Genomic DNA, 27835 nt, shown 5'->3' on the forward strand with positions numbered 1-27835 from the left:
TAGGTTATAATTGTGTCTTATCTCATCTATCAAGATTGTGCCACTTGCCGATTGCTATGTCATCTACATGCACGCAGATGAGAGCAAATCAGTCCAAACCATAAACCTCGCCTTAGGTCCAAGATTCGTTTTTTCTTTCGATAACTGCCGTGTCGTCCGTCTCATGAACCATACCACCCTTCCCTCACATACTCCTTTAGAATTCCATTGTTACACGACCGCCTATTTCGATTCGCCTAGATCCTTTCCTTATTACCCCTCGGGGATTGTTGTATGTTTGACACCTCATTGAGCTGCCTATGCTTGCGCCATCCCCTCTTGTTCCTTTTAAAACGCCAAATGCAACCCGCTGTGTTTTTGTTCATCAAATGTTGAACCCAATTTTTGAAAACCAGTATTAAACGCCGTCGAAACAATGTTGATCGTAGAGTGTCGTGGGCGCTGAAACCCAAATTAATTTGTATCGTGTCGGATAGAGTGTGAATTTGTTGTGGCTGTCTAGTTGGCCTTTGAGCCAATAACGTCAACCATCCAGCCCAACTCGGCCGCAAAGTCATCAAGGCCGGTATCGATAGGCGCGCCAAGGAAGTTTCCGCTGTCGCCGCGAGAAAGAAGAGATGGAGAGTTGACCTTGGCGTAGGCTGACTGGGACTCGACAATCTTAGGGCCATGTTCCTGAGACTCTGGAAGACTATAGCACTCAAAAGAGTCGGTGGTAGGAGCCATGCCCGGAACAGGCTGAAATGCGAGGATGTCGCTGTTGTTACTCGACACAACGTCGTCCTCATCATCGGTAAGGTCAAAGAAGTTTGTTCCTTCATCTTCGGGAAAGCTTGGTGTGGCTGGCGACAAGAAGAAGCTTGTAGCAGGGTTGATTCGAGGGTTGGGAGCCCGAAGAGTCTCCAACCTGGGTCGAGATGGAAGCACAGCCGACGCAGGCACGCCATTGACCTCCAATAAGTCCTTATTGTATGGTTTTGAAGGGATCAGAGGCAGTGAGTTTGGATTAGCGGCATCACTCCTGACTGGCTCAGAAGAAATAGATCGCTTGAAGGGAGGAGGTGAGAGACGGGTGACGTAGGGCTGTCCATCGGATGCTGCTGAAGTAGCAAAGTTATCATCGTCATCGTTGTCATTGTCCTCCACAACATCTTCAGGGATAACTAGGGATGGTCTTTCACTGAGGTTAGAACTAGGGCGAGGAGGAAGATCATCAGATAGAAAGCGTCGAAGGGATTCGGGTGAGATATCTCTTGTTCGAGTACCCTCCGATGGCGTCGTGCAACGGTCGTCGATATCCTCAGCGGTACCAGACAAGTCGTTGCGGATGGGAGATCGCCCACGCTCGCCTTCAGAGTTCACCTTGCGACCGAACAAGCGCTTCCATGCCGCCGGGGCAGGTGACAATGATCGGGACGAAGACTTGTGATTTAATGATGGAGATGAGCCAACCCGGTAGGGGATGTGGTTGGCTGGTACTGAAGGTGCAGGTCGAGGTGTAGTGTACTTGGATTCGGGATTCATGGTCTTGAGATCGGTAGCACGCATAGAGGTGAGAGAAGCACTTCGCTGCCGGAGAGCCTGCTCGACAGGAACGATTAAAGTATTGACAGTTTGGCCAGGTAGGTATGGGCATGCTGTAGTTGAAGGGAGGCTAGGGTCGTGTGTCTCGACCGAGCCATCTAGCTCATACTGAAAACCCATTGTTAATATAAATGAATGACTGGATTAAGTAATAATGAATGAATGAGTGAATGAAGAAGTGAAATAAGTGAGAGAGGCAATGTTGATTAAATGTGTTTGGGTGGTTGGGTAAACGGCTGTTGATGTATGTAGTTGGGTTCACTAGTTCAAGGCAAGGGAGAGGAATGGGTTTGTTATGAGGTGATGTGCAATGCAATGCAATAAGATGGCATATACCGAAACATACGTAGTAATAATAGGTATGACCCATCTTAAGACCACCGTGCCTCTTGTTGGGATACGAAGGTGCTGTGCCAGTACCTGAGCCTGAGCTTGAGCTTGTTCCAGCGCCTACGCCAGCGCACGTCGCAGAAGCCGAGACGGAAACGTCGTCGCAGACAATGTCACGAAAAGAATAGCAACCTCTCCACTGATCACGGCCCCGCCGGATGTCTCGTTGCATGGGGTAAGATTGGCTAAAATTGTCCCACGACCCAATAAGCTGCACGGACTGTGTCGAAGGGGGAGTTTGGCTGGGGGATGCTTGTCAGCGGCCGTCGTTAAAAGCCATCGGCAGACGGCATGGAAGGGGAATAGAAGCAAAGAAAAAGGGCAGGGAAATTGCACCAAACTGCAGTACGTTACAGCCAGCCACACGCCTTGGGGCCAAGGGATAACGGCTGAGAAACAAACTGGTACGATAGGCTTAGACCATATGAAATGACAGAGCTGGCAATCGTGGGGAGACAAGGGAACCCTTGGATCGATCCCAAGGTAGCTGCAGATAGAGACTTCCATCTGCAATCAAACCCAGCTGTTTCCCCCATTTTGATGCATACAGCATATTAGCAGTACCAAGCACTGCAGCTAGAGAGGCTGGCTGAGAAAGGTTCGACGCTGACTTCAGCTCCGACTTCGCACGCCCTCAATACAAAAGAAAACATGCGACTCAAACTTTTTGTTTTTTCCTAAACACGGCGTCCGTCTCTGTCTTGAAAAACAGGCCGGGGGGCTGGCCGGGGGCAGAACCAGATTCAGATGATTTTCATGCGAGGGTACAAGAATAAGACAATTGAAGCATACCACGGCAAATAAGACACTTCTAGGCAACGAGTGCCGATCCGGTGTAGAGAATGGAATGACAGCGTTCGATAATTGAAACACAAAGGGAATGCTGAGAGATGAAGCTGACGCAGTCGGAGTGAAAGTGGTCCAATTGCTGAAGAGAACAATTGCTGTGAGGATGGATATAGTGAACCGACTCAACGGTTCCGTGGAAGGCAATCCGCAGTAGTAGTGGATCAAAAATCGACCAGCGAGAGGCGAAGTAAGGGAGCAAGCAAGCAAACAAACGGGAAGGAAATAACAAAATAAAGAAGAAATGGCCCAAACTCACAACAAGAAAGTGAAGAGAGTCGTTGATGGATCCATGACAGGCGACAGGTGACGGGTCCTTACTACAGTTAATATGTAGGCACCCGTACCACAGGTCGCCGTGGGATTATGATGAGATTGGTACTAATCTGGGAAACCAGTAAAGATCCACGACAGCGCCTATAGGCTTTGGTGCCGGGAACTCGGACAGCTAGAGATTAAGCAATAATAGGAGGCTGATGAAACACCATGAGGTGTTCGTCGCATGTTCAGACAGACGCGAAGTGGTGTTAGAGACTCTATACTGGCTGTCAATGATTGGATGGATGTGAGCCTCTCAAATTACAGCGAATTTGGTTGTAGGTGGTTGACAGCCAATGACCTAACGAGGAGCCCTGAAAGGTGATAGGCAGTAAGCGCCGCAATGGAGTCTTGGAACCCTCGACGAATGTTGACGTGTACCAAGAACTGGGTAAGTAAGGTACGGAATGCGGCACAGGACGGGCGCTTAAGCGCAGGGCGTCAAAAGGGAGCGCAAAAGCGAGGCAAGACGAGGATACTCGGCTATGAGACGAAGCAATGCAACGGTTTCGGGCACAGCGAAGCACAACAAAGGCAAGGCAAAGCTTGAACGAAGAGCCAAGGGCGGCTAATGAAGCTGATTGCCTGTCTGCTTGCTTGCTTGTTTGCTTGCGACGCTCGAGTAAAAGTCGTGACCTAGGAGTGGTCGATGCTGCAAAGGTGCGCGGACAATTTGGATAGTATGGTCCCACTAACAAGAGAATACGGATGGACGCAGGTCGTGAATAGACGGGCTCTCGCTAGTTTGCTTTTGGGTGGTCTCAGTCTCAGTCGCAGTCGAAGTCTTAGACGAGGAATGAATGGGGAAAAGTAAAAAAAGGGAGCCCAAAGATGCAGAATGTTAGATCGAAGAAGAAAAGAAGGTGAGACTTTTTGGATGGGGAGGAATATTGGATTTGAGATTGCGGAAAGAGCGGGAGAGACCCAATTCTGGCCAAGATGGGGAAATAATGCTCCTTCCTTTCTTCACGTTAATTAGGCCTTACGTAGTTAAAAAGGCAAAGGCCTCGCCAATCTAAGGCCAACTCGGAATAAGAAATGCCATTGCCATTGGAAGAGACAGGTAATATTTCAGCCATGGATGTCAAGTGACAGGTCCAGTTCAGCCCAGCTCAGCCAGGTTTGAATATTGGCCTTTCCAGTTGCGATATCGTTCCGGTTCGCCAGTGAGACCAACCAAACCATGCACGAGGCGTCAAGGGGGGCTCTGTGCATCTGGGGGGTAGTATTGGCCTATTGGTCTGTTTGAGCATGCGCTATGAAATATTGCCTGCTCCTCGAAGCTTCCCGCCTTTTGATCATCGCCAATGAATAGCACAGACCGCAAGCGTCTTTGTAAGGATCGGCATCTTCATGTCTCGGTTTGATAACTGTTGATCAACAACTTAAAGATAAACACAACGAGACAAAGAAAAGGCAGAGACATTCATTCTGCATATGGTACCACGATCAACAAAGACAAAAGACAAAGAATTCAGGGGAACAAGGGCGATCATCTGCACGAGCACGGCATTGTGAAAGACAAGGAACCCAAGTCTCTGGAACATTGGTCAGCCGTGATTGGTCCACTAGCCTTCTCTGATCGAACTGAACCTGGTCCCCTTAACTCGAATAGGCTCTAGCGTTCAGCCTGAGACCAAGGTGGGTCGGCCTGTGACAGGGGTCTCTATGAAGCTAAGCCAGGGTATTGGGAACTCCTTAGCACAAAGAAGGGCGTCATAAAAGATGGGGCATTGTCTGTCTGCCAAAGTTGATGGCTTGCACGAATTATTCCTGACCATGAGCTTCGCTAATTATCATGGCTTGGCAAATCAAAAGGGGAGGGACGGGTGCTGTTAGGATTGGCCAGACACATCTGCAATACAGCTCGGCAAGTTGCCAATAGTCTCCTGCAAGAGATCAGCTGGAATAAACAACTCACTCACTCACTCTCTGCATTGCGACATGATGAAGAAATCAAGTCAGGATGAATCACTCTTCAGACAAAATCAAGAATTGCAGGCTCCAAAACCAATACTACTCAGCTGTGACCAAAGGGGCAGAGAGGGTGAGCTCCATTCCCGGCCTCCACTAAATACCTTGAGTGGAAATTCAGGGTCCTCTTAGCTACGGCCAGTGAAAACCTTCGGTCTGAAACTCGCCTGAGCTGTCTTGAGAAGCGAGCGTTTAGTGCCCAAAGCTCAAAGGAGAGACAAAAGTCAGCGGGTTTTTGACGGAAAACAGGCCAGAACCGGACAGAATGGGCCGCATGCATCAATTGTCCTAGGGAAAGACAAGACAATAAGCCAAGACAGAGCTGGTTGAGGCTTACATTGCAGTTGGAATGGCATCAACCACATGCTGTGATGCCTATTGGTGTCTGGATCAACCACGTCAGTCATCACCGTTGACAACAGCCACAAAATATCGTCAGCGTTACCAACGCCTTTTAGGTGCATATGCACAATTAATTACACAACTGACAGAATGCATGTTATCAACTCTATTTGCTTTTTTGTCTTATCTTTTGTCTTGTCTCGGATGCATCAAGCCTACATCCGCCCTGCATCATCGTCCCCCCAACGGTATTCATTGTTTTCTTTTTTATTGGCAAATCACGTCACGAAGTCCTCATGTCTGAATCTTTCCAAGGAAGTTCCATTGCCAAGTCATGCCTTTCTTGCTTTTCACCCCGATCTCTATCTCAGCCCCAATTTCAAGAGACCCAGTTTCTAGTGGAGGACTATCTCCCTCCCAAGCTTTCTCCCTGAACGTGGATGTGGATACGTCGATGAGTCGAGAAAGAAAACATTTACCAAGAAAATTGATGGTTCATCTTGACAGGACGCCAAGACGGAAGACAACAAAGGAAGGATCTTCCCTGATTGTGGCTTCGGATGTTGTGAAATTCTCTCTTCCCCCCAAACATATGGATACCTGTACAACAGCGTACATGATTTTAAGGCCGAGACAATCATTCAATGTTTCTCCCGGGTCGCAGGGACTCATCCGTCCCGTCAATGTGAAGCGTGTCACAAGAATACAGAGACGCTCAATATCTGATGAATTATACCCAGTGAATATCGTCATCTCTGATACCAGCTTCAACAACCGAACCTATCGGTCCGGAACTTGACTTTAGTCCCAAATTCCAAACAAACCAAAAACGGCGCTTGATGATCTTCAATGTTTCTAGATTATTCCCAGCCGCTGTTAGCACCTTGGAAATTACTTTCGAGGCTGGTGGTTCTGTCATTTCCCCCGCGTAAAGAGCCTCCATCTGATCAAAGCGTTTGTTTCGTTGTTTCGTCGTTGATAAAAAAATCCGTTGTTTGTTAGAGGCTATCCCCCTGGTCTATACTTAATTTCCATCAAGGTCATAGGACTTCAATATTGTTTCTCGTAGAGCTGAAGTGTGGAGTTTATCTCTGTAGATGGAAGTGATGCTCAGCACCATTTCTGATCACTCTTACTCAGCAGGCTGGTTCAGTGCGTACCGTATTCTTACACGTCACATTCCCCCAACGTCTCAACAGATCACATAACACTTAATAGCGAGCAACAATATGCCGTTGTCATTCTAATATGGAAAAGTTGGTACGCTACGATACATGACATGCATATGATATATCCATTCACAAGATCGAAGACTCCGTTCTTCCTGAGCCGAGCTGCGTCTATAGGGTAGGCTAACTACTCACATTAAGATAGTACTGAGTAGTCTCGATTTCAACAATTGTTTAATAATGTCGGATACGGGGAAACCGGCCACCCCCGGAAACCGGCCACCCTTCCTCACTAAAACACTAAACTTTTAAATAGCTATAAAAGCCTCTAGATTAATAATATATTTTTTTTTCTAATTTTATTTATATATTTAAATAGCTATTATATAATAAATAAAATACTATATAATTATATTAAGCATTATTAAGAAGATATAATTATTTAAAATTTAATAATTAAGTCTATTAAGGAATTACTAGTAGTTATTAGGAAAATCTTAACTAATTATAAATATTTATAAAAAATATAATAAAAATAGCTATTAAGCTCTAGTTTTAAAATTATTAATATTAAAATTTTAAATTATTTAAATTATATTTTTAATACTTAATATTACTAAGCCTTATTTATATATTTATAATATTAAGATTTTTTTATTAATATTATCTTTTTATAATTATAAGTATTAAATAAAATTATAAAAAATCAATAATTTAAATTTATTATTATATTTTAATTAATATATTAAGTTAAAAAAAGTTAAATTATATAAATAAGTATTTTTTTTAATTATTAATTAAATTTTAAAATAATAATAGTATTTTTATTATATATTTTATAAATTACTTTAAAGAATTTTTATAAATATTATAAAAAATTATATTAAATTACTTATTTTAATATAAAAAATTATAAGTTTAAAAGTATTTTAATATACTTAAATTATTTTTATAATACTTTTATTTAATTTAATATTAATATTTAAATATTCTTTAATTCTTAACTTTTAAGTTTTATATATACTTATATTATATAATAAAGATTATTAAAATATAATAAAATAAAATTTTATATAAATATTTTTATATAAAAACTATATAATAGTTACTTATAGATCTTAAATAAGGCTATATAGGATAAGCTATTAAATATTTTAATTTTATTATCTGTTAGTGCAGGGTGGCCGGTTTCCGGGGGTGGCCGGTTTCCCCGTATCTGACGTTACCGTATCAAATAAACAGTTATGTTGATATAATCCCTAGTGCTACTATACGGTGACCTGGAAGACTCCTCTCGTAATCCATACGCCGAGATCCTGGCTGTGGCCTTGCCTCAAACATTCGGCAGTCCCTCTCAAATGCTACTTGTTGAAGTACCACGGTCAATTACTTGCCCAATGCCCTTGAAAGTCATAAATCAATGGCCAATCTGCGATTACAACAATGACTGCAGATGGCGATGCCCCATGCCCTCAATCTCTAGATAGTCACATCGATGTCCCTCTTGTATCGCCTAGAGAAGAATGTCCTGCCCAGGGAACAGTCAACCCCATATCAAACCAGAGACAGGGTTACTGTAAATGTATCAGTGACAGGTTACCACGTTGGCATTTGAAAGATATTGACACGGGTTACAGAAATAATTGTTAATATTCTGTTCCTGGGGGCTATCCTGAGAACCAAACCGAGACACAGCGTCGTACATCTGCGCAGATATCCATCTTCCCATTGTGTTTCTTCTTCCTTCTGGTCATGCCCGTTCTTGATACACAGGAACAGGGACCCAAGGCCTATCATCTCACATACTACTTGTGCGCCGTTACCAAACCCAACCCTGTATCTCATTCTTAACAATAATGGTACAAATCCAGATGTGAAGCAAACAGGGTGAAAACCTTCGTCCACCCGACACCGCCGTTCTCGGAAGGTCAGCCGTGCCACTGCACTACCAGACCCTTGAATTGCGGCGATAGGGCTGGTGGCAGGATAAGAATGGTAGTCTGTAAGAATAACGAAAGTAGGAATAACATATTAGGCCCAAGGAGTTGGTCCATCAGGCGCCTCATTAAAGCCATGAATTAAAGGTTGATAATATTACCGCAAGCTTCGAGCCGTGATGATAAGTGTCGATGTTGAAAGTGCCGTCATGCCCAAACCGATCCAAAACCGTAACAAAAAGCGCCTCCTGATAAGAGTAAACAACCATATCGCAATCCGGCGATTCCCAAATAATCGAATACTGATGCTTGGTTTTCTTGTTTTTGTTGGGACTGTACAATCATGTGCTCCTTATGCTGAAATAAAAAAGTTCATATGCCAATGTCTCAAAACAAAATCTACTGAGCCTTTTCCTCGACCTTGGCCTTCTTTTGACCAGGCTTGTTGCTCTTGGAGCCCCTGTACTTGGTATCGAGAAGAGTGTCCCAGAAAGTGAAGAAGGGCTGAGCAAAGTTGGTCTTGATGCCCCAGTGTTGATGGTGGATGTCATGGTATGCGGCGTTGTTGCTAGTAACGATCTGAAGAGGGTCCCAGGGGAACGCGTAACCGCAGTGGTCGTCGACTGTCTTGATTGTGGACATTGAGAAGAAGAGGATGCCCTGGCGCAAAGTCATGCGGGTGACCTTGAATGCGACAGCGGCACCGAGTGTGTCGAGCAGGAATCCCTCAACAGGGTGGTTGTAGAGAGCACCATAGGCGTAAGGCACATAGAGACGGTGGTGGCGGGAGTGGAAGTGAACTATTGAAATGAGTTAGCGATCGCGACATTGGAATGGGAGCATGTATGTCGCGTGAAGGAAACTTACCATACAACCACTTGTTAACATGCATCAATCGGTGGAGGAAGTATTGCCAAGTATCGATGATAGCAGCGCCAATAAAGTACTGAACAGCAGGGATCAGGAAGTAGTGGATGGTCTTGGCCAATGTCATCTCCCAAGAGGCGAAAGCAGGTTCAGAGTTCGCGCCCACAAGCGATGGGTAGTAACCACCAGCAACAGCCCCGGCCAGCAGGGGATGAGTGTCAAGGAGACTCTTCGAGATTGCTGTAGCATTGAGACCGACGAGACCGAGCACAGTTGGGAGAGCTCGTTGCGCGATACGAATGCGGGTAGCCCAGACTGCAACGTCATATTCACTCTTTCCAATCATCTCAGGAGGCTCAGACAACGCAAGAAGAGCGCCGGTGACGACCTGGATGATCTGCTGCAGGATAACATCGCGGGCGACCTCAAAGCGGGAGACGTGGTTGCGCTTGGTGATTTCTTCGGGCGTGTGAAGTCGATATTGCGGGAACCAGTCGTTGACGTCGATTGCATGGAATGTCAGGGACAGGACCCAGTACACAACAACAGGGAGTAACAAATTGAGCCAAAAGTCGGAGACCCAAGGAAAGAGATCAGGCTGGACCTCAAGACTAAATGTTGGCAGCGGTGGTAAAGCTGATTCGAAGAGCGTATGGTTGAACGAAGTGCCGGGCACGGCCATGGCGGAGCCGTCGGCGAGAATGGAGCTGTCGTTGCCCATGACGGGTTCAGAAATTAAATTGATAAGGTATCGATGCGGTCGCGTTGTAACGTTCAGTTGGTGATGATGTGAAGGAGTGAAAGGAGACAATTCAGTTCCGTACGGGAGGCGAAACTGTAAGCGACAAAACGAAACAAACAATTAACAGAGTCTTGATCAACAAATGAAGGTAGAAAAGAGTTAGAGGTTAGACCTGGAGGATACAAGAGATTTAAGAAAAGGGAGCGTCGACGTCGATTGCGATGGCAATGGGCAAGTTAATAAAACCCGACCCAAGGCAAGGTACAGTACCTAACGTAACTTGATTTGGGGGGGAGAAGATTAGATTAAGGCTCGTGTCGTCCAATCGCTCGCGCCGCTGGGTCACTTAAAGTGGCAACCCACCTCAGGTACAAGCGAAAAAACACTGATGATACAGTATCTGCAGACACGGAGGCAGCCCTGCGCCCTGCTTTTTGGCCCGGGAGCTTCGGAGTCCAGTACAAAGTAAATCAGCGACAGGACTGTGCAACTGGAAAAGGTCCAATTATTCCAAACCCACGCCAAGAGACTAATCAATCTCCTTTTGTAGATGATACTTTGCGGATGTGACATTCTCTGCGTTATTTCATGTACAAGTGTCTTTGCAATTCTTAAAATCGACATCTCCTGAAGGGCAATTCCATGAGGTCGCATCATGGCCATGGCCATGGCCGGGAGTGGCGGATCAGCCCATGCGTTAAACAGTCAGTGACTTTGTCAAATCACATGTGTTAATCTAAGATCACACTCAACTTTGTGATATCTTTAAAGGGGCTTCACATTCTGTCATTGCTCAATGGACTCAGAAAACGTACGAATATCTTACGCCTGTCCTCCCTGTCAATTCATGTTGGTGCTCCATCGCCTGTTCATGCCTCTAAACATAGGGCAAGCCTTGCGAAGCCTCTTGTGGCTCATACCACTGAAACGTCACCAACAGGTCATATGTCTGCTGTCAAGGCAGAGTAGCTGCTTACAGCTCGTCTGAATCTTTAAATTAACTGAACCGAGACGCAGATGGATCATGCCAGCCCAGCTCAGCCGTTATTTTGTAGATTCCCTTTCCCTGAGCATGGCATGAAGCAGTTCGGTTACAATCCGCGTATTAAATCCGGGGCACATGACCCCTGGCTGATCTTGTCAGGCGTTGAAGATCATAGGTCCTCTCGGACTCCAGGTGCTAAGCCTGATTTCGGCTGCTTGGGACTTGGGAAAATACTCACTGTATGGGACATGCAATGCTAGTAATCGGCAGTACATGTGTTTTCCATGACGCGTGAGATGCAGCTCAGCATTGCCGTCCGCGGTGTAATTCTATTGGGCTAGAGCTGGCCTATTATATTACATTGTTGTCCGCGGATCAAAGTTCGCTTTCACCACTCGTCAGAGGATAGCCAGCTTGGTGGTCAGCTCAGGTAGTTTTCGCTCGCTAGCCAGGGGATCACTCAAGACATCTGCAATCCTTCCTTGCTAACAACTATACCGAAAAGTTTTTGTCTATCCTAGTTAATAGCTTGCCGCTAAAGAGCCCAGAAAGCTAAAATCTATGCTCTAGCTTAGTATATTCCTCCTGTCACTTTAACTCTCCTTCCAAAACGTGATGTGAGCAGAGAGACCGATTTGGTGTTTTCGAGGCCCACTCTCTGAATTTGATTGGTTCACAAGAACCGGCCACGGAAAAATTTTACGGCGTCCTTCAGTGAGCTTTTTCAGTTTGCGTGCCGCTAATGTACTCGAGCCCCCACTACCCCGCCACTGGCTCTAGATTTTTATTATCATCAGGCTCTGTTTCTCCCTTTGGCTTTGCTCCTCTTTGCCAGTCTCATCAGCTTCATTTTCTCCTCTTCTCCATCCCATCCCATCCTCAAAGGTCTAATCGACTTCAACCGTCAAAATGCTTATCTACAAGGTACGGCCAAGAACAAACCCGTCTCATCACCTTCAGCAGTACCCCGCCTACTCTTACCCCGCGCTCGATTCTTGTCTTGTCTTATTCGCATGATCTGTCGCTGAACCCCGCAACAATAGGATATCCTCACCGGTGACGAGCTCATCTCCGACTCCTACGATCTCAAGGAGGTCGATGGCATCGTCTACGAGGCCGACTGTGCCATGATCGAGGAGGGAGGTCTTAACGTCGGTACGTGACGGCCACAGCCTCAGGGCTCGTGTAAAACAAGGTTCAATTTTGCCCTAACACCATAATTCACAGATATCGGTGCCAACGCTTCCGCCGAGGAGGCTGCCGAGGATCTCGATGACCAGGTCACCAAGGTCAACAACATCGTCAGCTCTTTCCGTCTCCAGGAGACCTCTTTCGACAAGAAGAGCTACCTCACCTACCTCAAGGGTACATAGAAGCCTTCCCATCGAGATCCACGATACCAGAAGTTAACACCAATTCCAGGTTACATGAAGGCTGTCAAGGCTGCTCTCCAGGAGAAGGGTGCTCCCGCCGAGGAGATCACTGCCTTCGAGAAGGGTGCCCAGAACTATGTCAAGAACGTCATCCTTGCCAAGTTCAAGGACTTCGAGTTCCTTACTGGCGAGTCCATGAACCCCGACGGAATGTACGTTTGCCCTTTATTACTGAGTCCGTGTTCTTTAGGAGACTAATCGTTTACAGGGTTGTCCTCCTCAACTACCGTGATGATGGTGTCACTCCTTACATCACCGTCTGGAAGCACGGTCTCACTGAGATGAAGGTCTAAGGTGGAGGTAGTGTCGTGGTGATGTTTTTGGTCTGCCTTGTTTGTGACGACAGACGGACGAGCAGTTGTTTAGATTACGAGCCACACGAATCTCGTTCTCGGCGCTTGGTATATCCCCGAGATATTGCGATGAGATGAACAAAAAAGAAAGAAGTCATGAGTTCCAACCAATTTGTATTTTTGACCCTTTTGTGCAGTGATGAAAGCGATTCTTGATCCAACGAAACAAACCCCCCAAGATGCGCGCCTGGCAATGCTGTATGTCTATTACGGGTTGTCGTAACTTAAAATTGTGGTCTAGTTGCCATAGGAATGGGCGGTGGCTCATCGTTGGTAGGAGCAGCTGAAGCACCCATAAGAGCTGGCTTCTTCTTTGGCGGAGGTGGAGGAGGCTTCTTCTTTCCAACGACACTGGCCAATCCGGGAGATGCTGGTGCAGGGGGGGTATCTTCATTTTGACTTTGTGTTTGGTTACCTTGGAACCTAGAATATGAGCTTTGTGCCTTGTCAAGAAGTCCATACTTTTGATTCAGGTTGTTCGCCGTCTTGGCTCCAGCAGCAACCTGTTCACCATGACGTTGGCGGAAGTTGTTAGCTGTACTGGCAGCAGCTCGGGCATCGGAGAAAGAGACCGAAGAAGGATCCTTTTGGAAAGATGAGGCAGTCTTGAGAGCGGCTTGCTTCTGAGCCCATGTGGTACCCTCGGTAGGTGGTGGAGGTGCTGCTGCATTAGCGCTAGATGATGTTCCAAGCTTCGAGAATCGGTTCTGCAGTTCGCTCATGTGTGATGCAGCAGGTGCTGGAGGTGGTGAAGTGACACCAGGTCGTGGAGGTTGAGGTGGGCTAGGCGATGCTTCGGCTGCCGGGCTGGAACGACCAATACCAAAGCCAGGAACTGATATCCCTGCTGCACCAAGACGATTGACTGCTCCTTGATTCAATAGACCGTTGCCTGTAGGTGCAGGACTAGCAGCGGGAGAGCTTGCAATTGTGCTTCCAGAATTGGTCCTTGGGGGCAGACGTGGTGGTAAGCTAGGAGGTGCAGCTCTTGCTCCTCCTCCTACACCAGCCATAGCAGATTGATATGAAGGCGGTTGCCCCGAACGTCCGTCAGCACCATCTCTGCGGCCGGGCGGCTTCGGTAGGTTATCTGTTGAAAGACCTGTAGTATTTGTGCGATAAGGACCGCGAGGTTGAGGTTGTTCCTCATACTCCTCCTCGGGCTCGGCATATACGGGTTCTTGAGGGGCTGGTGCTCTCGGATCCTGGTATTTCGAAGGAGCGGTGATAACCTTCCTCGGTGCCGACTCTGTCTTTGGAGCTGGTGGAATAAGACCAGAACCGGTACGTTTGGGAGGCGGTGCAAAACTTGAAGGGTCCTTTAGTTGGGACAGTGGAACAGAAACGTGACTGCTTCGGTCCTCATCCTCAGACTTTCCTCTCCCAACGAGGCCTTTCTGCAATGATGTTAGCCGTTGATATCAGCAGCAGGTGAGAAAGAGGGGACTGCTTACAACTTGACCTTTCAAGCTACTTCCAGACTTTTCAGGGTGCCACCCATTTTTCATAATATCTTTGTATTTGGACATGGCGAAGACTTAAAGATACTACTTTAGGGAATGGAGGAGTGAGGTTGGGATAAACGAGCCGCTGAAGGTTTACCCGCAGTTCCATTTGGGCCTAAATCCACTGAGCACGGGAGAGTGACGTACAGTTCTGCCGAGCCACTGAAGATCCGTCAGTCAGTCAAGCCACAAGTTCGCGGGGTTGTTTTTTGACAGTTGGGTTTCAGTGCTGACGCCTTGCGATTTAGGTGTCAATTAACTGGACTTGACTTCTCATGATGGGATAGAAGTTCCATGAGTTTGTAGCTGATCATATCAATTTATGAAAATATTACACAAAATTGCTCTGTCAATTCATGTGAATTTTCTGACAAAAAACTGAATTGCATTGTAGCAGGCAAGTACTGGCGCACGAATTGAGCATTTCTTAGACGCGACTCTTCCATATACGCGTCTAATCACTTAAACTACTTCAACACTTCAAACTTTCTACACATAACGACAAATCAAAATGGCAGCGCAACAAAACTCAGACTATGAACTCTTAACAGAGCATTTTGGATACCCTCCAGTTGTAAGTTGACACTGGTAATATCACGTAACTAGCACTAACGCCTCACAGTCCCTCCTCGACGACATCATCAACACTGTCAATGTCCTCGCCGACCGTGCCCTCGACTCAGTCGAACGTCTTCTTCTCTCTATTCCACCGCAATCATTAGGGTTCTCCAACAAACATGCCTCGAATGATGGAACACCGGCTCTACCGCCCGATGAAGCAGCCAAGCTAGAGATTGAACATGGCACACACCAGCTCGAAACTCTTCTCAACGCGTCCATCGACAAGAATTTCGATTTGTTCGAGCTTTACACGATGCGCAATATCCTAACTGTGCGACCAGATGATCAACCATATATGCGTCTGGCGCACTACGAGGGCTTGGATTTCTCTGGATTAGAAGGCCCTGATCGACCTACAACAGAGTCTGTGACTGCGCTGCGAAGGAGATTACATGCTACCCAGCGACTACACACAGCACTTGAGTCTGAGAGAGCCCGAAATGATGCCCTGCTTGGAAAATTAAGGTCTGTGCTGGGTGTTGTACCTGGCAATGTGAAAGCAGAGGAGGGCCAGGCTCAGGCACCAGACGGTTCAGCCTTTGGATTCTTGCGCGACAAGGCAAGTCTTCAGGCCGCTGGAGCCGATAAACCCATCGCGACGACAACTGAATTCACCCTCTCACAATTACAAGCACTTCGCGCTCTGTCGACATCACTACGTACATTGCTTCCCGACCTTGGTCCTACGGATGCAGACACCCAAATGGAGGATGCCTCGAGTAGCTCACGTACATGGAGACGTGAGCGTGTGGAATATGTCGAGGGTGCATCTCGGAAATATCTCGAGACAGCCAGAGGTCTGGAGCTTGGAGACCAGGGCGAAGTGCGTGATGGTGAGTGGCAGGGCGAGGGACGTAAGATTACAAGAAGCGATGTCGAGGGGCTGGAACAAGTGGCTGCTATGCTTGGGCAGAAGTCAACGACGACAGGCGAAGCTTCTGGTGAAGGAGAACCGATGGATCAATCATAGGCCGAGAACTGCAATTTTGATGTCATGTTGAATTGGCAACTTGAAAGGCGTTAGGCGAACGAGAAAACGGGCTATATCATATCTTTGGCAATGAAAGTTTTGTCATGTCTTTAATATACAAAACAGGTGCTTCGAAGCATGATCAACTCAACATCTATCCCAGCGAGGTATATACCTCTAGTACATGTCTAACCCTCGACTAGTGATACATTTTTCTCATCCCATCACGTGAAAAGCTTACTTCCTCCTTGTTTTCTCTATGAACGCGCATACTGCCTCAACTTCTGGCTGTCTATCAAACCATTATGCTGAGCCAGATACCAAAAATGATGTCTCCAATATCTCTCATTCGCACTCTTACTCTCCCTATCATGCAGTTTATGCTTCAGAACAACATCCACGACTCTCTTGGCCGAATCCATGTCCCCGTTCTCAAGAAGCGCTTGCATCAGTTCCTTGAGACACGAGAGCGATGTCACGGGGCGACCGGACTCGGCGAGATCGTCAAAGATGGACATGGCTTCTCGAACATCACCACCGATGGCGTGGGCGGTCATAACTCGCTCCCACAGAGTCTGGTCACCGGTGGACACTTTTGTCAGATTGTTGCCCTTGAGCAAATTGCGGATCTTGTTGATATCGGGAGGATCATGACGAAGGGCGCGCTCAACCAGAATAGTGATCATGTGTGGCGTCAGAACAGAACCGAAGCCATTGCTGCGCATGTGTTGTTGCAATGCTGCAATGACATCGTCTGAGCAGTTGGGAAGACCATCAAGAGCGTAAAGCATCTTGCCATATGTCTCAAGATTGGGCTTGAGTCCAGCTTGTTCAATATCGTTAAAGACGGCTTTGATAGCAGCAACCTGCTCCTCAGCACTGGCATCTTCCATGCGGCCAATGACAGCCTCGAGTAAAATGGTAAAGGTGGCAGAGTCGGGTTCGATACCCTCCCTCTGCATGGACTTTAAGAGCTCGTCGACATCCTTGTGATGGCCCATGCGAATAGTCTCGCGGATAAGAATGTTGTAGGTTCGAGTATTTGGTGCGAGACCTTGTTTTCCAGCCCAGGCCAGCAGATCGTGCGCCGCCTTGGGGTCTGCGTTCAACAAACTCTTGAAGGCAGCGTTGACGGCCTCGATACTAGGCTCAACAGCTTGAGATTGTTTCCCTTGCTTAACAGCACGATGCCAGTTTTCTACCAACTCCGCAAGCGCCTGTAGACCCTTCTGATGCTGACCAAGCTCGATAAGCGCCGACACACGCTCAGTCCATATGACAGCGTCGAGCTTCATGCCAGACTGGACAAGCTGGCTCCATAATGCCTCGATCTTGCCAATATCCTTGCACATCTTCCATCCGTGCATCATGCTTGTATAAGTTCTGACTGTTGGCTCAACCTCCAGCGAGTGCATCAGATCGAGTGTTTCCTGAACTCTTGGAGATCGGCGGACTGCACACCATACGAATATCCAAAAATCGAGGAATTCACGATCGTGAGCCAGCTGGGGTTTAATACCCGGGTTGTCTCGCAAGGCCACCAACAGTGCGTCCCAGACGGAGCCAATGGCACCTCTGTCGCGTGCCCTATAAGCTGCTCGCAGTTGCTTGTGAAAGTTGTTGAGACTGTTTCTCGCCCCCGGATCTGGGCCCTGAGATGATGCTTTTACCCAGGCGTGGGATTCGCCCGAGATCATAGTTGATGCAATCGCCCATTGTTCTGTGACATACTCCTTGAGCGCGATCAGTCTCTCAGGAGAAATGCTTGAGGATTTTGCCACGATAGTATCAATATCAGCCTGTTTGATTTTGTACTTGGATAACACAGCTCGGACAAGTATTAGTAAAGGCGACAACTGCGTCTTGTAATCGGGACCAGAATATCTCTTATCTGAAGCGATAGCGAGAGTAGCCAACAGTGAAGGAATAACTTCAAGGGCTTGAGGCGGTGGCAGCTGAAGAAACATAGAGGCCAACGCTCGAGATGCTTGTACTGAGGCGCCACCCCTGCTATACTCGGTATCTTTCAACACCTCTGTCACACTGGGTAGTGCGAAGCGCGCCTCTTTATTGGCTTCGCTGGGTCGCTTGAGCTGAGATATATGCTGCCACATTTTGAGAGTCTCCTGCCTCAGTTCAGTGCGCTCAACGGACCCATTCTTGTGTTGTGAGGTCTTAGCACACATGTTGAGAATGAGATCGTTCCGTAGGCGGAGGCTATAGTCCCCAAGCGCCCTATACTTCTCAGCTATATCGTGACTGTTCTTGTATAGACCATTTTGAAACATGTAGCCACACTCATTGCTGAGTAGTTGGGTTACAGCTGTGTAGATAGCCTTTGAGATCTGGCCTTCAAGTCCTTGGATGCTCGGCCAGATCTCGTCGCGAAAGATGTTGTAGCGTTCATCAGGGTGGACTCCTCTGGACGTAACTTCTTTGAGTCTTGTGATGATTTCGAGCTCATTGAGTATAGGCATAGGCACTCTGACAGCCTCGGTGCTTGGGGTAGCTTCAGGATCCGCACGGCTCACAATTTCTTTGAAGAGCGCCAATGTCGGGTCATGATCTGATTTCTGCTTATATTTGAAGGCATTGAATCCTTTTCTTGGCCCATTGTGGCGTTGTTTTGACTCTCTGCTGGGGTTGGCTGACTGTGAAGCTGTCTTTGTCCTGGTCCTCGGCGTATCAGGAATCTCAGCCGTGGTTGAATACGAAGCTACAGCCCCAAGCCGCTTGGCTGAGGCCGGAACTGATCGCAACTGCGATGAACATCTTGAACAGGCTGTCCGAGACGCGTACATGTCGTAAGGCCCCGGGGGTTTTTGGTGGGTGCGGTTGCAATATGTGACTCAGTTGACGTACTTGGGGTCACTATTTTCATGAAGTTGATGGACCGAGGTGAGGAGCCAATCAGATGGCTTTTCGCATCCCACCTCGGTAAATTTCGGTGTAGTGTGTACCGGGTAGGTGGCTACCTTAAGGTGAAAGCAATCAATCAACTTATTTGCAGGCATTTATTGTGCTTAAAAGACGAGGTACAATGTTGCGGGTTTGTCATGTCTTGGTAGTTCGAAATAATATCGTTATTCTTCTTCATTACCTTAATTAATGAATGACTCGTTTCTATCCGGCTGCTTTAAGCTCATCGTAGCATCTAAACTAAACGCTAGCACAAAACTCTCCATCAATCTCAATAATCTTTTCCACACTTTTCCTGTAACCCTCCTCATTCTCAATCATCTCAACATACTCCGCCACCTTGGGAAACTCTGACTTCCAAGAGCCATTCTCAAAGGTTCCAAAGTTGTCAAGCTCGTCCTTGGCAGCGATCAATGGGAAGCTCAATAAGATATCCGCGGCAGTGAGTTGTGGGCCACAGATGTACTTGCCACCTGATGTAGTGAGGTGGCCTTCAATCATCTTGAGGTTAACGCGCACATTGGGGAAGATGAAGGCGGAGAAGATGCGATTGGCGAGAATTGTTGATATAGGGCGGATGAAGAAAGGAACCTGGGGAGATTTGAGGGCTGTATAACGAGTCAGTGATAACTGATTGATATGAGAAAGATAGTTAACATACCGCTGACAACGAGGGCCATGACCAGAGGAGGCATGAGACTACCCTCACAATAGTGAAGATAGTACTGATATCTCATCCAAGCCTCAGTCTCGCCACCAATCTTGCCCTCCATACCCTCCTTCCATCGCTGAGGCACCAGCTTCTTACCCTCAGGTACGTTCTCCGCAAGATACTGAGTAATGAAGCCACTCTCAGCCAGAGTGATAGGCTCAGCGTCTTCAGCGGCACCAGCAGGTCTGATCTGAATCACAGGCGACTTGCCCAGTGGATGCACCTCTTGCAGCTCTGGGGGAGCCATCATGGTCTTCTTGTTGCGGTGGAAGATCTCAAGCTCATAGGGCAGATTGAGCTCTTGGAGCAGCCAGAGGATGCGCTGGGAGCGCGACTTCTCGAGCCTGAATTGGTTAGTATGGAGAGCACTATGATGTATAAATGAGACATACCAGAAGAGCTTGACGTGGGGTAGTTCGTTAGAAGCCATGGTCATGTACTGTGAAACGGTGTATTAAGATGGATCAATTAACAATAATAGAAATTGAGTCTATGACGGCTTTAGAGAACGTTCGGGAGCCTCAAATATATATGGCCGATTGGTCTCGGCCAAGGTTCCAAATATGGCCGCCCTAAATATGATATGTGACCATGATGCATCTTTGTTGGTTGGCTGGTCGATGTCGATCCATAAATAAAGGACCGGGAGCATCACATGTGCCGAGTCCTCGGGTCGATCTATTTAGCAAGTATTGTATGTATTTTCTGATTTTGTCTTGTCTTGCCTTGCCCTGTCTTTGTCTCATACAAAGAAAGGCCCAGTTTCAAAGCCTCTAATCTAGTTACAGTATTTCTTTCTATGCCACTCCCAATGCTGCCGGTTGCCATGTGATGCCATGCGTTTCTCTCCCCGAACCCCTTCCACAAAAGCAAATATACGGAACCAAACGCCTTTTGCTCTAAGACTCCTCCATACCAGGCTTTGCGCCAAAATCAACACGCTGTGACCATCGCCAATTCCGCTGTAAAAATCCATCGAAATCCTTTTCTGGATACTTTCCCCATGTCTTTCCTTTGCTATGCAATCAATTCACACATCAGTCAACATTCTGATACGAAACTGAGATTACTTCATAAGCAATACAGAACTTTCTTCAACGTCGTCGAGACTTTGATGCTGGGGCTGGCGCGTCGTTAACAGCCTCCCGCTTTCGAGTCTGCTTTCGAGATCTGGGTGGTGGCGGGGGATCACTGTGTAAGTGTCCTAGTTCCTCCAGCGCGGTCGTGTTCTCCCACTGGAGACTGCGATAGTTGGGCGCCTCCGGCGACTTGTCCCGGATGCGCGTGCTCATTCGCTTGTGGTTCTCCTCTTTCTTTTCACCATCTTCCTCCTTGGATAGGTAGGCCTTGCGGCTCTCCATATGTTTGGCGATCTTGTCCTTGAAACTTAAGAGTTCCTTCCGAAGCTTGAGTTCGTTGAACCCACGAGGATCTAGCCATTTGATGAGCTCATCTACGTGCGCCGGTTCCGAGATGTAGCCCCACTGATGTGCGTTGAAGACGCTGGTGTTGGCCTCTTCCATAGCCTTTCGCTCAGGAACAGTCATGTTGAACTTTTCCTTGTACTCTTCCTGGAGTTCAGCAGGTAGGTCGATGTATCCTTCTCGCTCTAGCTCGTCAGGTCCTTGAACCCAGATCAGACCATTGGCGTAATCTGCTGATGCGGTCGAGCTATCAGGAAGTCCACCATACGGCATGCCATTTCGTTCAAACCAATAGTACCGGTTCCAGAAGCGATCCTTTCCAAGGACTCGGGTCCGAGGGCAGTCAGCCTCACGCAGATCGTTTTCAATGACGGCAATCTCCTCCTCACACTTTTTGATGACTTCCTCTTTCTTCTGAATATCTTTCAGGAGTTTAGTGAACTGCTTTGATTGGGTTGGTGGTTTAGGCGTCTTGGCAACCTTGGCAGCCTTCTCCTTCTTGCGAGCCTCTTCTTCCTCTTGCTTACGCTGCTTAGCCGTCTGAGGTCGTCGGCGCTTGCGAGCCGATGGATCATCCTGTGTTTCATCGCCATCTCCCCCTCGTGAAATAATGGAATCTTCGGGATCAGCCATTTTTACGTCTCCATCCTCTTCCTTTGGTGGGGAAGGAGGCATGTTCTCCGGTAGCAGGATCTTCTTCTGCTCATTGAGCTGACGCAAATCTTCAATGCTGTACAAATTATTAGCATTCATCGCCAAGTGGGAAAGCTTTGCTCTTAACTTACGCTTGCTTACGTTGCCGCTGCCATTCAATCCTCTCCTTGCGATATGTGGTCATGGTTTCGCTGCAGTCTTCCATGTAGCCTCGCATGGCCTTGGTCTCAGTGGTCAGCATGCAGATTATCTGCAAAGCTTTGACACGCTGGTTGACATCGAGTTCGGCGTATCGCTGCTTGACTGTTTCTTGAGTAGCATCAACTCCAGCAGGCACAAGGAGATGCAAGAGTTCCTCGCAAACCTCATGTCGACGTTCGTTCTTTGATAACTGATGGAGAAGGCCAACCATGATTCGCTCCCATCCACCGTTAGTAAAGTCTCGCTTTCGAAGGTGTTCGATCCAGTCGTAATCCTTGAGAAGCTGTTCAGCGCGATGCTTAGTCTCCTCCTCGCTTTCCTTCTCAGCGGCCGCGGCCTCGGCAGCCAAACGCTCTGCTTCCGCCTTAGCAAGACTACTGCGGGTGGATCGTCCAACTGGCCTGGCCTCGGGCTCAGGAGTTGGCAGAGCGCTGGCATCCTCATCGCTGTCCTCGTCGCTATCTTCTTCGTCGACTTCGGGTAGGGTGATGCGAACCTTGCCGCCATCGGCTTCGGAGTCCACCAGAATCTTCAATACTGAGCAATGGATCTCGTCAAGCAATTGAATTGGAACCTCCTCTGATGCAACGCAGAGGGTCTCAACATAATCGTCAAAAGTGAATGAGTCCAGCTTGAACACCTCGCAGTACACATTGAGGGTGTCCCAAGTCTCGAGCAATGGGCCAATCGATTCCATGTCAATCTTGTCGCAGAACTCACTCTGCGGCATATCGTCGTTTTCAACCTTGACAGGTGGGTTTCTGCAGAGAAATTTAAGCGGCGGACGCTTGCGATCATCTCGAGGCTCCAGCTGCAAATCTTCAATAGGGTATTTCGGGAGAGGAGGTGGAGGAGGAGGCGGCGTAGGTTCACGCTGGATTGGTGTCTGGATGCCATAGTCCGAAGGAGAGCTGAATGGGTTGCCGCCATGAACAGGCATGTTAAGAGGCCACTTGAGACCCTTGGAACCAGATCCTGGCTGACCAGGCTTCGCCTTACTCTTGGGAGCCGGCTTGAGTTCCGGCAGACGTACTGGACCAGAATGAAGTGCAGAAGTCAAATCATGACCGTTGGTATCATGATTGAGGTGTGCTCGCTTTTGGGCTTGGAGCTGTTTACGCTCCATAACCTTGGTATCGTATCGAAGGTGAGGAGGAACGCGAGTATCGATATGATACTGGCTCGCATAGTCATGCTTGACCAACCACGGTGCCCCATTCCATGCATCACGGGTGACAGTCTTCTTAATGAAAGATCTGAGCATTGCCTTCGTGAAGATACCCCGGTCGCGACAGATGTGCTCATCCGTTACAATCGTGTCCTGTTCAGTGTCCTTGAGATCCACCAGATAGCGGGTTGTAGGTAAGGAATGAGTTCCATCAGGAAGAGCGCGGGGACCAAAAGTTGTCTTATCGCGGACCAATCCGTGAGCGCGATCGCCTCCCTTCATGGTCACTGTGACCTCTTCACCAGGGTAATAGTCATGCTTGAACTCGTCGTAGATTTGATCAACGAGGTTATCCAGGCGAGAAACGGTCTGAAATTGCACCTTACGCAGTATAGGACCTTTCAACGCCTCAGGAAATGAAGCTTCGACTTCTTTGCCACCAGCAAGCTAAGTCAATTGTCAGCCGTTGAATGATAAATCAAAGTTTACAAAACAAACCTCGCTCTTTAGAGCCTCAAAGAAAGTCAGACCGGAATGGCCTGTAATCTGATCATTAAAGCGACGCTGTATGATGGGTAAGCAAGGGATGTCAAGGTGTAAACCAGATATCATGGCTAACCTGTTTATAGAAATCCATGCTAAGAGTTGTGTAAGTAAGGTGTAATATTTGAACTTGGGTGATGAACAGCACTTACCGATCAAGATAGTCCTCATATGTGGTGAAGATCTCCCCTGTTTGAGGAATGTGCCAGACCTATTGCTGTTTAGCTATTGCGCAAAACCTACAGCTATATTGAGTTAGCCGTACCTCAGTATTCTCATCCTCAATTTCCTGGGCCTGCAAAAAGCGGACCGGTTTACGTTTGAAGAGGACCTGGTGATACTCGTTTAGTAAGGGCGAAGTGGTCGAGAGGTAAGTAGTAGAAGCGCGTACCATGGTCAAGTAATCGAGGCGCAAGCGGCCGAGTCGGATGTGCAATAGAAACCACCTGCAAGGCTGAGGTATAGCCTCCCCCCACTAACAAGATTGAAGGTTGAAAGTGATGCTATATTGCAGCATGAGCACGAGGGTGATTGTGGTGGAAGACGCGACGGTGAAGAATCGTGCTAAGGCGAAATTTGGGGTCGTCTCGTTTTGCGTGGGCGGATCGAGGAGAACGCGGGCGCGCAGGTGGGAAATAGAAATCGGGGGTGGGCTCCTCGAGAGATGGAGTCCGGAGTTGAACGACTTACACGCTCGCAGTGGATGGAGTCGAGGAGGCTGAAGAGTGAAGGTATAAGACGCGAAAAAGATGATATATGAGATATCTCTTCTAATGCGCACACGTTGTCGAGGCAGAGACAAGTTGCGGACGTGACTAGAGTGAGGAGAATGATGTAGGAAGAAAAGAAGAATCTAAAGAAGGAAAAGAAGCGGGCTACAAGTACGCGACCTGGGCTGGCGGGAGGGAGTTTAACGGGCAGGTCAGGTCCCGGTAGTACGGTGGGTCACTGGGAGCTGAGAGATACCCGGGCCGCCACTAAGATATGGGCCATGATTCAGTAACTGACAAGTACAGGTACTTTAAGTCAATGCCGTCCCTGCCCTCCATGGCTGGCACATTAGGGTCCCGAGCCTTGTATTAGATGGATGCTTTGATGGAGAATGCGGTTGCAGATACCCGAAGATGAGACTAACACGGTACCTAAAGTGAAAGAAGTGATATATCAATAAGTATATATGATATATTGCAGTATACAATTTACTTGTGTACTACCCATTATATTATATTATGCTTTGTTAGAGTCGACATCTTAAGCGCGTCAAAATGTCTTGTCATGTCCCAGCTTTTTTTTTTATAGCTTAGCTCCTCATGGATCCGTTCCATCCTCTCCACCTCCAACCCCTGTCGGCCCGCGGCCCTCCTCCTCCTCGTCTAAGATCCATCATTCAACTTTGCCCGCCTATAAAACAAGCCTAACTCAACTTTTTGCCCACGTTCTTGGACTCTTTATAATCCTCACGTCACTCTGCACCCAGAAAACATAGAGTCGGAGACATATTATGCGAGTTTGTGAAGATATATCCAATATAGCCTAATCTTGAAATTCTTCTGGAGATACTACAGACAGTCATCTTGGGACGCCAAGTAAGCTTCTGGTACGACAACCACTCACGATAATCACCAGCAAAGCGCACTCAAGGTTGGCAGAGCATCTGGTGATTGTATTCTCTCAATATAGAAAAGCTATATATAGACTACCTGGAATTGAAAGTGCATCATGACATAGAACGAGAGCCTCTTCGGTCTCTCCGTCAAACGCGTCGTGTAAGTCAGGTCGGAATTATATACAACTCTATCACTTCAAAAATGCCCCCAAACGAGCCCCAGAAGTCATATTTAGTGCATTTAGATCACGTGAAATGTCTTTGCACTTTTAGACACTTGCAAAAGAGCTATTATGCCACTGCCAGAGCTGGAGCCACTGCCTCCTCTAGGGACATCACCTAGCTTTGTACTCCAGGAAGCTCCACAATTGAGATCGCAAACTACTTTACACTCGCCTGCCACTGCTTCCGCACGGCACGAGGAGAAAAACCACAATAGAATGATGAAACTATTGTGAATGGGCCCCAGAAGCCAGCTAGGCTGATTGTGCCCCTGGATAGATTCAGGGTGCCTAGAGCACAGGCCCGGCAGTGATTATTCCAGGTGCCAAATTACCAACAGATTGTTTCATTTTACTTGGAGAATATCATGAGAGAATCATTCATTGTTAGACAAGATATGAAATCTATTGGGTATCTAAACATCAACACTTCATGCTGTGAAATACACCACCATATAACCCAACCAGCTTCCAACCACACCAATCGCAGTATACGAGCTCGTAAACATCAACGGAAGGAATTCATAGCTCTTACCAAATATAATCTGGTGTAGGAGTGAGCAGTATAAAATGAGTGGGATGCTCACGGCAATGTATAGCGTGCTGAACCGGTCTAGTAGGAAGATCCTGGGCTTGTTGGAAGCAGGGGCAAGACGATCAAACGCCATGAGGAAGACAACAAGCCAAGTGATAGTGTAGATGGTTTTGATAGGGAATTCTGCAGGCGTGAAAAGGAGAGGGAAGAGCGATACATGACCGGCAACAGCCAGCGGCCGGAAGGCTCCGAGATGACGTCTATCTCGAAGGGCGATAAGACTGAAGGGGATGATGACAAGAAGAATGGCCTTCTCATGGACATGCCAGCCAAAGAGGAAAGAGGCATAGCCACACAGGGTGACGGCGCCAATGAACGTCTCCCATGTTGGTTGAGAGAATAGCTTGATCAGAGGTAGGACCTGGAAAAAAAGTGTGAGAACGAAACATGTTCTTGGGCTGATTTCAGGCAGAACAGCAAAAGCTGTATCTCCAACCAAGCCACGAGTGACACTCTGCAACGCGTTCTTATCCACAGTCCAGCCAACGCGTGGAGCAACTATAGAATGTTAGACCAATGGTTGAGGTAGCTGATCTGAACTAAAGTGGAACTTACCGTGAATCAAAATTCTATCCGCAAAAGAGTAAAGAGCCCAGACATTAGGCGCCCAGTAAGCGTGACATAGGCCGCGAGAGAAGGGGAATAATCGGCTCAGAAGCTGAGGAATCTGATTCATAGCTGCAAACGGTCCAAAAGCAGCTCCAAAGATCGTTCCAATGCCCAAACCAAGCTTGATCGAATTCAAGAATCGGATTCGGAAGATGGACTTAGATGACAAGCAATATGCTCGCAGGAGATATACAAAATAAGCTGGCGCCAAGTACAAGTAAATGTGCTTGAAGCATAGGAGGGCAGCAAAGATGAGCCCACTGGTTAGTAGCTCATTCTTGTCGCGAGCAAGAACAAGAGACATGACAAGGATTCCGTACATGAAGCCATTGTACTGAAAGTGAATATGGTCGATAATGAGAAGTCCGGGAGAAAGGATGATAGATAGAGCAGCGACCTGAGCGGCACGACGGGATTTTAGAGGCGCATTGTCGATAAAGGTCTGGAGTGCCCAGAACAGAACAAGTTCTGTAATAATGACAGAAGTCCGTTGGAAGTAGACCGTTTGCCAGCTCTCGTAATCGAGGTTGTAGACTTTGACCATGAGGGGATCAACGAGACGAGCGACGTGTGCGAGAACCCATTCGAAGTAGGCGAAGAAGGGGGGATAATCCAGAGTCCATTCCGACGTCTTTTCAAAGTACCATTTCTCTAGAGGAAGACTGTTCGTGATAGCGAGCCAATTGCGATGGACTTCAAAGTCGGTCGATTTGCTGTTTGGTGGTGAGCGATGGTACGCGACGGATATGATGGAACAAGACTCACTATGCGGGGAACAGGAGGATTTTGAAAGCGGCAGCCACAAGCGCAGTCTGCGCAAGTGTTGGGTAATGTTCGCTCATGATGCGCGGTCACTATTTGTGTTGTCGCGGAGCTGGAGATGGCCTCATGACCTTGTTTCTGTGGGATTGGTTAAGGTAGACCTAGATACAAGTCATGACGAGCAGGAGATTGGCTCGTGTTCATTTTTGTACATGAGGTGGTTTGTCCAAGCACATGTCTCCACTAAAATACTAGCACCGAGATGGGTTGACAGCTACCTTAAGGAACCTAAGCTGCGTTACCTCTGAGAAGCAATAGAGCTTCGAACACTCAACTCGGTTCACAATAAGAGTTGACAGAATCCATTGGCCAATTTTCAGAAAAT

At 47.5% G+C, this 27835-nt stretch overlaps 9 protein-coding genes across 9 annotated transcripts; 2 read left to right on the forward strand and 7 right to left on the reverse strand.

The window, feature by feature from the left end:
* Positions 1-139: 139 nt before the first annotated feature.
* Positions 140-1869, reverse strand: BKA55DRAFT_81950 (uncharacterized protein). The gene has a single exon (XM_046201643.1). The coding sequence runs from the start codon at positions 1702-1704 to the stop codon at positions 499-501; it is 1206 nt and encodes a 401-aa protein (XP_046047529.1). The 5' UTR covers positions 1705-1869; the 3' UTR covers positions 140-498.
* A 7090-nt stretch (positions 1870-8959) lies between these two features.
* BKA55DRAFT_595461 (fatty acid hydroxylase superfamily-domain-containing protein) lies at positions 8960-10148 on the reverse strand (the record flags this gene model as incomplete). Its single annotated transcript, XM_046195812.1, has 2 exons — positions 8960-9360; positions 9428-10148. The coding sequence occupies 2 exons, from the start codon at positions 10146-10148 to the stop codon at positions 8960-8962; spliced, it is 1122 nt and encodes a 373-aa protein (XP_046047530.1).
* Positions 10149-12063: 1915 nt separating this feature from the next.
* On the forward strand, positions 12064-12880 carry BKA55DRAFT_692118 (Mss4-like protein; the record flags this gene model as incomplete). The annotated part of the gene is made up of 5 exons (XM_046199734.1): positions 12064-12078; positions 12198-12309; positions 12382-12519; positions 12577-12739; positions 12796-12880. The coding sequence occupies 5 exons, from the start codon at positions 12064-12066 to the stop codon at positions 12878-12880; spliced, it is 513 nt and encodes a 170-aa protein (XP_046047531.1).
* A 284-nt stretch (positions 12881-13164) lies between these two features.
* On the reverse strand, positions 13165-14469 carry BKA55DRAFT_692119 (uncharacterized protein; the record flags this gene model as incomplete). Its single annotated transcript, XM_046199735.1, has 2 exons — positions 13165-14337; positions 14395-14469. 2 exons carry the CDS (start codon positions 14467-14469, stop codon positions 13165-13167), a joined length of 1248 nt encoding a protein of 415 aa, XP_046047532.1.
* A 487-nt stretch (positions 14470-14956) lies between these two features.
* Positions 14957-16036, forward strand: BKA55DRAFT_515677 (Mis12 protein-domain-containing protein; the record flags this gene model as incomplete). Its single annotated transcript, XM_046188028.1, has 2 exons — positions 14957-15019; positions 15068-16036. 2 exons carry the CDS (start codon positions 14957-14959, stop codon positions 16034-16036), a joined length of 1032 nt encoding a protein of 343 aa, XP_046047533.1.
* A 91-nt stretch (positions 16037-16127) lies between these two features.
* BKA55DRAFT_573615 (uncharacterized protein) lies at positions 16128-18903 on the reverse strand. The gene has a single exon (XM_046193216.1). The coding sequence runs from the start codon at positions 18835-18837 to the stop codon at positions 16294-16296; it is 2544 nt and encodes an 847-aa protein (XP_046047534.1). The 5' UTR covers positions 18838-18903; the 3' UTR covers positions 16128-16293.
* Positions 18904-19097: 194 nt separating this feature from the next.
* BKA55DRAFT_573617 (uncharacterized protein) lies at positions 19098-20297 on the reverse strand. Its single transcript, XM_046193217.1, has 3 exons — positions 20060-20297; positions 19617-20011; positions 19098-19563 (listed from the first exon to the last, which is right to left on the reverse strand). The coding sequence occupies exons 1-3, from the start codon at positions 20101-20103 to the stop codon at positions 19196-19198; spliced, it is 807 nt and encodes a 268-aa protein (XP_046047535.1). The 5' UTR covers positions 20104-20297; the 3' UTR covers positions 19098-19195.
* A 51-nt stretch (positions 20298-20348) lies between these two features.
* BKA55DRAFT_573621 (ATP-utilizing chromatin assembly and remodelling N-terminal-domain-containing protein) lies at positions 20349-24487 on the reverse strand. The gene is made up of 7 exons (XM_046193218.1): positions 24049-24487; positions 23923-23988; positions 23810-23868; positions 23734-23752; positions 23613-23678; positions 21877-23561; positions 20349-21821 (listed from the first exon to the last, which is right to left on the reverse strand). The coding sequence occupies exons 1-7, from the start codon at positions 24049-24051 to the stop codon at positions 20762-20764; spliced, it is 2958 nt and encodes a 985-aa protein (XP_046047536.1). The 5' UTR covers positions 24052-24487; the 3' UTR covers positions 20349-20761.
* Positions 24488-25853: 1366 nt separating this feature from the next.
* Positions 25854-27720, reverse strand: BKA55DRAFT_618405 (glycosyl transferase). The gene is made up of 3 exons (XM_046196733.1): positions 27454-27720; positions 26635-27401; positions 25854-26577 (listed from the first exon to the last, which is right to left on the reverse strand). The coding sequence occupies exons 1-3, from the start codon at positions 27528-27530 to the stop codon at positions 25916-25918; spliced, it is 1506 nt and encodes a 501-aa protein (XP_046047537.1). The 5' UTR covers positions 27531-27720; the 3' UTR covers positions 25854-25915.
* Positions 27721-27835: the final 115 nt, after the last annotated feature.

The sequence above is a fragment of the Fusarium redolens genome (genome assembly GCF_020744475.1).
Source record: "Fusarium redolens strain MPI-CAGE-AT-0023 chromosome Unknown BKA55scaffold_11, whole genome shotgun sequence".
NCBI classification, from domain to species: domain Eukaryota; kingdom Fungi; phylum Ascomycota; class Sordariomycetes; order Hypocreales; family Nectriaceae; genus Fusarium; species Fusarium redolens.